Here is a 9360-nt window from a genome sequence, read left to right as displayed (position 1 = left end):
AAAATCCTAACACACGGCCACCCTATCAGCAATGAGGGCCTCCTGGTCTATTAAATATGCTTATTCTGACTACATAGTCAACACAGTATTGTAGCTTCTCAGTACCTGAAAATATACTACTAGATGAGTGAAAATTGAAAACACCCATGTTTGAAAACACACACCAGACTGTTTAAAGTAATGCCTCAGTATGGGAGTGGGAAGTTCTAGCTAATTGTTTAATTAAGATTTAAATGCCTTGAGATTTTTATCAGGAAAAATATTCCACTTAGGAAGCACTGAATTATTCGATCGTTCATTCAAGTCTTACTTTTTTAAACAGAGAAAGAATGTATTCATATGTATTCCTAATTTATAATTACAACATTCACAATTTCCTAAATACCCATCTATTCCAAAACAGAGAATGTCTATGTTTGCTCAAGAAATCTTGACAAAGAATCTAGTTAGTCAAATCTAGTTGTCAAAATCCTGAAGTCAAAAATAACTACTCTAAAGGGAAAAGAATATACTGGGTCGTGAATGGTTAAGTAAAACAGAGTGGGGCTCAATAAATAATGTCCCAAGACAATTTCTCTTTAGTTCTTACCCTCTCATACTCGAGGTTTTTGGAATTCAATTGCTGAGTCATAACATCTTTGCCTGAATCAAGTTTAATGCAAAGTTCTCTAAGAGATGATAAATCATTTAATACTGCTGCTTTCTCATTTTCTTGACGTCTCAGCTCTTCTTCTACTCTAGACATGGCTTTTGCCATTGATGAGATTTGAGATTCATAAGCATGATGTGCATTTATGTGCTGAGAAAAGAAAAACAGGTAAAAAGTTAAAGTAACCCAATAATTTTAAGGGCTTGACTCTGTGCAGCCATTACCTTGCTTTAGAAAAAATATGACAGCCAATTTTTGCATATTTTAAAATACTGTCAGGAAGGTACCTGCTATTTAAAGATGGCCTATTTAATGCTTAACAAAAGGAATTGTATATAATTATTAATCATGGTAACCAAGTACCTCATGTATATATCTGGAAGATGCAAACATGAAAATGATTATGTCAGGGGGTTGTGAATATGAGGAATTTTTGAAGTTATATTAAATTTTTCCATTATAAATTTTCCGATAATAAATGCTGTTTCAAGAAAAAGTAACATATATACTTATCATTCCCCAACTGTCTTCAGTTAAATTCAACATTTCAAAAATGGGATTTACTTTAAAACTAAATACCTGAAGTCATATTTCAATTTAATTGAACTTAATAATAATACACAACTTTATAAGATTTTAATAACTTTAATGAGCAAAATTTGAAATACTGATAACCTACATTTTGTGAATGATAAAATACAAACTGATTTCAAGTTTACTTTAAAACTAAATACCTGAAGTCATATTTCAATTTAATTGAACTTAATAATAATACACAACTTTATAAGATTTTAATAACTTTAATAAGCAAAATTTGAAATACTGATAACCTACATTTTGTGAATGATAAAATACAAACTGATTTCAACTCTACTTCTAGATTTGGGGAACAATTCCACACTTGAAAATGAAATTATTTTTACAGATTTTACTGAAATGATTCAACATTAAGAACCTAATATTGTGCTGTGAAGATTTAATAAATTTCACCAGTGGTAGAAAAGTAAATATTTGGCTTTTCCAAATATTAATGCATTAATTAATATAAGTTCTAATGAACTATATAAACACGTAAAAGCCAATTTCATATATCCCATTAGAACATGAACAATGTCAAAGAACAAAAAAATTAAAGAATACAGTCAGCTCTCTGTATCTGTGGAAGATTGGTTCCAGGACCCCTGAGGAAATCCAAGTCCGTCATATAAAATGGCGTAGTACAGTTGACCCTCCATATCTGTGGATGCGAGACCAACTGATACGAAGGGCCGACTATAGTTTCTGAAAAGCTCTTCTGAAGGTTGAAAAGCATTCCTTTAATTAACTTTTTTTTAAAAAATTAACTCTTTGTAATAGAAAAAACTTATACAGATAGTATATTAGTTTCCTAGGACTGCCATAACAAATTACTGCAAACTAGGTGGCTTTAAACAACAGAAATTTATTCTCTCACAGTTCTGGAGGTTAGAAGTCCAAAATTAAGGTAGTTGGCAGGGCTGATTCCTTCCGAAGATTCTGAGGGTGAAGCTGCTCCTTGTCTCTCTCCTAGCTTCTGGTGGTTGCTGACGAAGTATGGTGTTCACTGCCTTGTAGACATATCACTCCAATCTCTGCCTTGGTCTTCACATGGCATTCTCTCCTGTCTTCTATGTCCCTCATCTTATGACACCAGTCGTCATTCACTAGGTTAAGGCTCACCCTAATTCAGCATGACGTCACCTTAAATTAATCACATCTGCAAAGACCCTATTTCCAAATAAGGTCAGATTCACAGGGACTGCGGGTTAGGATTTCAACATGTCCCTTTGGTGAACACAATTTTACCTCTTCTCTGGAGCCCCCCAAATTCATGTCCTTTCCATCTACAAAATCCATTCACTCCATCCCAACATTCTAGCACCAACTCTAAGTCCAAAATTTCATCTAAGATTCATCTGAATCAGATATGGGTGAGACTCTGAATATGATCCACCTTGGGGTAAAATTCCTCTCCATTTACAGACTACAGTACAGAATACACTACAAAGCAAGTTAATCTGCCTCCAAAATTCAGTGGCAGAACAGACACAGAATAGACAGCCCCATTCCAAAAGGGAGAAAATAGAAGGAATAAAGGGGTTACTAATCCAAAGTAAGTTTGCAACCAAACAGGGCAAGTTCCATTAGACTTCAAAGCCTAACAATAATGATCAGTGGCTCAATGCTCTGTCCTCTGGGCCTGCCAAGGTGGTCCTATCCTTTCAATCTTCCACTATAGCTTGTTCCTGAAGGATGGTAGCCCTGCCCTCTAGCACCAGGAGGCAGTGGCCTCATCCCCTAGGCCACTGCCCTCTGGGCTTTGGGTGGCAGCAGCCCTACCAGCCTCTGAGCTGCCCTTCGCAGCCCTGCTGGTCTCTGAGCAATCCTTAAAAGCCATTTTTCCCTTTTCTTGAAGGTGAACACATATTTGTAGCCAGGTAGCTCTACTGGCCCATTTTCGGCCAGCAGGATCCCAGAAGTGCAACAGCTTTCCTTCATTTCATCTCATTTCTGTCTCTTTCAATCAAAGCCGGTGGTGTTTCTGCTGAGTTGATTGACTGGAACCATGAGTCACATACCTAATCTCTTCATCAAGAGTTGTCTAGCCACACTCTTGGCCCTGTCTCCAAAGCACACTATCTGGATGGGCTAAGAATCTTCCAAAATTATCAAGTTCTGGTTCCTTTTTTGCTTAGCAGTTCCTTCTTCAATTTCTTTCCTCTTGCATTTTACTATAAGCAAAAAGTTGTCCCTTCTACACTTCGCTTAGAAACTTCATCTAAATGTCCAAGTTCATCACTTATAGGTTCTACTTTCCTCCCAACAGTAGACCATAATTTAGCCAGTTCTCTGCGACTTTATAAGAAGGATCATCTTTTCTTCAGTTTTCAATAACATGTTCCTCAACTCCACTAGAGACATCACCGGAAGAAATATTCATATTTCCAGCAAAATTCCATTCATGATGATATACAAAGGTACTTCAAAAAGTTTGTGGAGGGCCGGCCCGGTGGCGCACTGGAGAGTGCGCCGCTTGGGAGCGCGGAAGCACTCCCGCCGAGGGTTCGGATCCCATGTGGAGACCGGTTCCCGCTCACTGGCTGAGCGTGGTGCGGGCACAACACCGAGGGTTGCGATCCCATTGCCGGTCCCCGGTACGGGCGCGACACCGAGGGTTGCGATCCCGTTACCGGTCAGTAAAAAAGACAAAAGGAAAAAAAAAAAAAAAAAAGTTTGTGGAAAAATAGAATTAAAAGATAACATGAATCTTTCTATCAACTTTTTCAAGTACCCTTGTGTTATTTTGTAAATGGTAGAAGTTTTTCTACAGCTCTGCTTTCTGAGCCCTCACCACAATTGCCTTTGATATCTATATTTCCATCATCTCTTCAAGGCAATCCAGGTGTTTTCTATCAACCTCCTCAAAACTTCCAGTCTCTACCCATTACTCAATTCCAAAGTCACTTTCATATTTTTAGGTGTTTGTTACAGCAGGAACCCATTTCCTTCTATATTAGTTTCCTAGAGATGCTGTAACAAATTGCCACTAATTGGATGCCTTAAAAAAACAGACATTTATTCCCTCACAGTCCTGTAGGCTAGATGTCCAAAATTCAGGTGTTGGTAGGTTTGGTTCCTTCTGGAAATTCCGAAGCAGAATCTGTTCCATGCCTTTCCCAGTTTCTGGTGGTTACTGACAATCCTTGGTGTTCCTTGATTTGTAGACCTCTCATTCCAAATTCTGCCTGTGTCTTCGATATGGTGTTCTCCCCTGTGTCTTCTGTATCCAAATCTCCCTCATCTTGTAAGGACATCAGTCACTGGTTTAGAGTCTACCTTAATCCAGTATGACCCTCATTTTAATTTTATTACATCTGCAAAGACACTGTTTCCAAATAAGGCAGTGGGAGTTAGGACCTACATATATCTTTCCGGAGGCCATAATTCTATCTAGTACAAATAGTACATTTTCTTGAAAGATGAAGATTACAAAACTATACCAACAAAACCAAACAAAAACAAAAGTAATAGCCAACTATTCTATATCAATCTAACCCAGAGTCCCAATATTTTAACTGAACTCAAAAAATTTATTATGAAATTTTTATTCGACTGTCTTTATAACAAAAGCTTATTTAAATCCACATGCAAAAGAATGTTGGACCCTTACCTTATACCATATACAAAAATTAATGCAAATGAATCAAAGACCTGAACATAAGAGCTAAAACTATAAATGTTTTAGAAGAAAACATAGGGGAAAGCTTCATGACACTGGATTTAACAATGATTTCTGGGATATAACACCAAAAGTATAGGCAACAGCAAAAAATTGATAAATTGGACTTCATCAAAATTAAAAACTTTTGTGCATCAAAAACTGTCAAAAGAGTAAAAAGGCAACCCATAATGGGAAAAAGAAATTTACAAATCACATATTTAATAAGGTATTATTCTCTAGAATATATAATGCCTACAACTCAATAATAATGAAAAAAAAATCTGATTAAAAATGGACAAAAGGGGCCAAGCCCGTGGCGTACTCAGGAGAGTGCGGCGCTGGGAGCGCAGGAGCGCTCCCGCCGCGGGTTCAGATCTGTATAGGGATGGCCAGTGCGCTCACTGGCTGAGTGCAGTGCGACCGGTCTCAAAAAGGACAAAAAAAAAAAAAAAAGAAAATGGAGAAAAGACTTGAATAGACATTTCTTCAAAGAAAACATACAAAATGGTCAATAAACACATAAAAAGATGCTCAACATCACTAATAATTAAGAAAATGCAAATCAAAACCACAATGAGATACCATTTCACTCCCATTAGAAGTAGCTATTATCAAAAACCAAACAAAAAAAACAAAAACAGAAAACAAGTGTTGACAAGAATGTGGAGAAATTGGAACCCTTGTGCATTCCTGTTGGGAATGTAAAATGGGGCAGCCCCTATGGAAAACCATAGGATGGTTACTCAAAAAATTAAACATAGAATTATATGATCCAGCAATTCCACTTCTGGGTATATACCCAAAAGAATTGAAAGCAACAACCTGGACAGATATTTGTGTCCATGTTCATTATTCTCAGTAGCCAAAAGGTGGAAACAAACCAAATGTCCATCGGCAGATGAATGGATAAACAACATGTGGTTATATATATACAATGGAATATTATTCAGCCTCAAAAAGGGATGAAATTCTGACATGTGCTACAAGATGGGTGAACCTTGAGGTAAAGTGAACCTTAAGGCTAAGTGAAATAAGCCAGTCACAAACATACAAACATTGTATGATTCCACATATATGAGTTGTCTACAGTAGACAAATTCATACAAACAAACAGTAGAATGGTGCTTGACAGGGATGGGGGTAGGGGAGAACTGGGAGTGAGTGTTTACTGGGTACAGAGTTTCAGCAGGAGAATGTGAAGAGTACAGGAGATGGATGGTGGTGACAGATGCAGAACACTGTGAATGCACTTAATGCCACAGAACTGTACGCTTAAAAACAGTTAAAATAGCAAATTTGATGTTATTTATCTTTACTACAATAAAAAAAAATAATGGGGTTCCTAAGCAAATTATCAGAATTAATGACAAAAACTTTCCACTGACCTTGATTTTATCAATGTTTACAACCTTACTTCAATAAATTATCTTTGAATATATCTTTATATTACATGTCTTTATATTATGTCTATAATATAAACATATTATAATTATGTCTAATTATCTTTAAACATATTTAAAATATGTTTTCTATTTTAGTAAATGTCTTTATAAGACAAATGAATGTATTACCTCCTGAATTTCTTTTTCTAATAGCTCCACTCTTTCTCGAAGGTGTCTCCTCTCTGTGTCAATAGAAAGAAGTTCCAGTCGAACTGAGCTGCTTTCTCCCTCAGCTTGATGGGCTTTCACCTCCCAGTCTTCAGCACGGTTATGAAGCATCTGAAATCTATCTAACAAATCTTGATTTTCTTTTTCCTGGTGTAAGCATAATTAAATTGTTTCTAAATTAGTAACTGTCACTCACTGGAACAACCATGTCATAAATACATACATATATTGGGAATTCTGTTCTAATTTACGAAGCATTAGATATCTGTGCAGGGACTGTACTAAGATCTGTGGGGAAATATAAAAAGACAGTAGGGAAGATCCCCACTGTCAAACATTTAATATCAAATAGTGAAGACAGAATGAGCAAACATGGAAAAAAAAGAAAAAGTCCTAAATCCACTCAAAACAATGTTTTTTACCTTAGCTGCCATTAAGCTTTCCCATCGTGACACCTCTGTTATGTAATTATGAACTCTATTCTTCATTTCTTCTTTTTCTTGCACTGCTGCTTCCAATTCTAACGAGATTTCCTATGAACCAAAAAATTGAAGACAAATCTAAAATAAACACAGCACCAAATGTGTTCTGTTTATAGTCAAATAGTTCCTTTGGAATTTGGGAAGAAAGAGGAGGAAAAGAAGGAAAACTGTTCCTAAGTGGTATTTTCACATATTCTTCCTGGCTGATCTTGACATTTTAACTAAACTATACGACACATCTCCCAGAATAGTCCTCACCATATATCTGACATTTACACCAAGGGCTACCTATGGTCAGGGGTTAACATTTTTAAAAAATTTATATATCAGCAATATGCTTCACACTGATTAATACTTAAAGTAATTTTCTAAAATATAAAATATTTAAAACAAGAAAATCATTGGTCTTCCTGGTATAATCCTTTAATAAATCAGCACAAATAAAGCCAATACCTTTCAGTATTTGCCACTCTAAAATATTCATTAATTTACTCATAGGTATATCTCTAAGCCAGTGGCAGTAAGCACAAATAATTAAAATCTGCCATGGGTCTTTAAAACATAGAAACTTTGACCTGGGAATGATGGTATCACCCTATTGGGTGACAATGATTTCTGCCACAGAGAATTCCATGCTCCCAGCATTAGGTTTACTTGAAACAAAGACCAAAATGGTAAGGAGACCACAGTTGTATCCATTAGATACCCTGTGATATATAGCAGCATTCTAAATTACTTTTTTTTTTTTTGGCAGCTGGCCATTATAGGGATCTGAATCCACCACCTTGGTGTTATAAAGCTGTGCTCTAACCAACTGAGCTAACTGGCTAGCCCCTAAATTACATTTTTTAATACCCTGATAAGTAATTCTTTAAGGAGGATGGTGTTTTTATTGTTTATATTCATATCATAAAATTTTAGAAAAATACTTAGAATTTTAGTATTTAGTAAGCAATAAAGAGGTACCATAAATGATCAAAGTTTAAGCATTGTGTTCATACCTGGTTTTCTCTTGCCACTGTAGCCAGATCATCTTGTAATCTTCTGTTTTCCTTAAAAGATATTTCTCTAGATCTTCCTACTTCATCAAGTTCTTTGTGAGCTGCATCAAGCTGGCGCCGGAGGCTGCTTATCTCACGGTCTTGATTAGTCAATGTTTCTTTTAGCTGGCTGTTAAATGAGGGACATGAAAATAATTTTAAAAGCTTTTTGGCATAGGGGAAACACTTCAGGAAGTAGAACTGGACAAAGATTTAATGAATAAGACCTCCAAAGCACAGGCAACAAAAGGAAAAATAAACAAACGGGATTGTATCAAACTAAAAAGCTTCTGCACAGCAAAAGAAACAATTAATAGAGCAAAAAGACAATCTACAGAGTAGGAAAAAATATCTGCAAACTATGCATCTGACAAAGGATTAATATCCAGAATACACAAGGAACTCAATAGTAAAAAACCAAATAACCCAGTTAAAGAATGGGCAAAGGAGCTAATAGGCATTTCTCAAAGGAAGATATATAAATGGCTAACAGACATGAAAAGATGCTCAACATCATTCAGCATCAGGGAATGCAAATCAAACCCACATTGACATATCATCTCACCCCAGTTAGACTGGCTATTATCAAAAAGACAGAGAATAACAAATGCTAACAAGGATGCAGAGAAAGGAGAACCCTCCTACACTGTTGGTGGGACTGTAAATTGGTCCAACCTTTATGGAAAACAGTGTGGAGGTTCCTCAAATAACTACAGATAGAACTGACATATGATCCAGCAATTCCACAGCAGGATATATACCCGAAGGAATGGAAATCATCATGTTGAAGGGATACCTGCACCCCCATGTTTACTGCAGCTCTGTTTACAATAGCCAAGAGCTGGAACCAACCTAAATGTCCATCATTGGACAACTGGATAAGGAAAATGTGGTATATATACACAATGGAATACTACTCTGCTATAAAAAGAATGAAATATGGCCATTCACAGCAACATGGATGAACTCAAGAGAAAATCATGCTAAGTGAAATAAGCCAGGCACAGATAGAGAAATACCAAATACTCTCACTCAAAAGTGGAAGCTAAAAAATAAACAAATTAAAAAAAAAGAGAGAAAGATACAACAATCACAATAATATGTTGAGTTTTCAAAAGGAGAGAACAGAACTAAGGTTACCAGAGGTGAGAAAGGGGGAGGGGAGGGAGCATAAGGGAGGAACTGGTAAAGGGCCATGAAAAACGATTACTTTGTATAAAGTTGAATATACTTATTATCCTGATTTGAGCATCACACATTGCACACAGGTAATGATATTCAACTCTGTACCCCACAGAAATGTACAATCAACTATGTTACAATAAAATAAATAAATAAA

At 36.2% G+C, this 9360-nt stretch overlaps 1 protein-coding gene across 1 annotated transcript in view; it reads right to left on the bottom strand.

The window, feature by feature from the left end:
• CEP135 (centrosomal protein 135kDa) overlaps positions 1 to 9360 on the bottom strand; it is a gene marked incomplete at its 5' end in the record, with an annotated part of 63205 nt that overhangs the window by 2091 nt on the left and 51754 nt on the right. Inside the window, 4 exon segments of the mRNA XM_008591910.1 lie at positions 590 to 799; positions 6461 to 6646; positions 6922 to 7032; positions 7983 to 8151. Coding sequence (XP_008590132.1) covers positions 590 to 799; positions 6461 to 6646; positions 6922 to 7032; positions 7983 to 8151 — 676 coding nt within the window.

This window comes from Galeopterus variegatus, unplaced genomic scaffold (genome assembly GCF_000696425.1).
Source record: "Galeopterus variegatus unplaced genomic scaffold, G_variegatus-3.0.2 Scaffold7397, whole genome shotgun sequence".
Taxonomy (NCBI): domain Eukaryota; kingdom Metazoa; phylum Chordata; class Mammalia; order Dermoptera; family Cynocephalidae; genus Galeopterus; species Galeopterus variegatus.
This window is presented reverse-complemented; position numbering and strand designations above follow the sequence as displayed.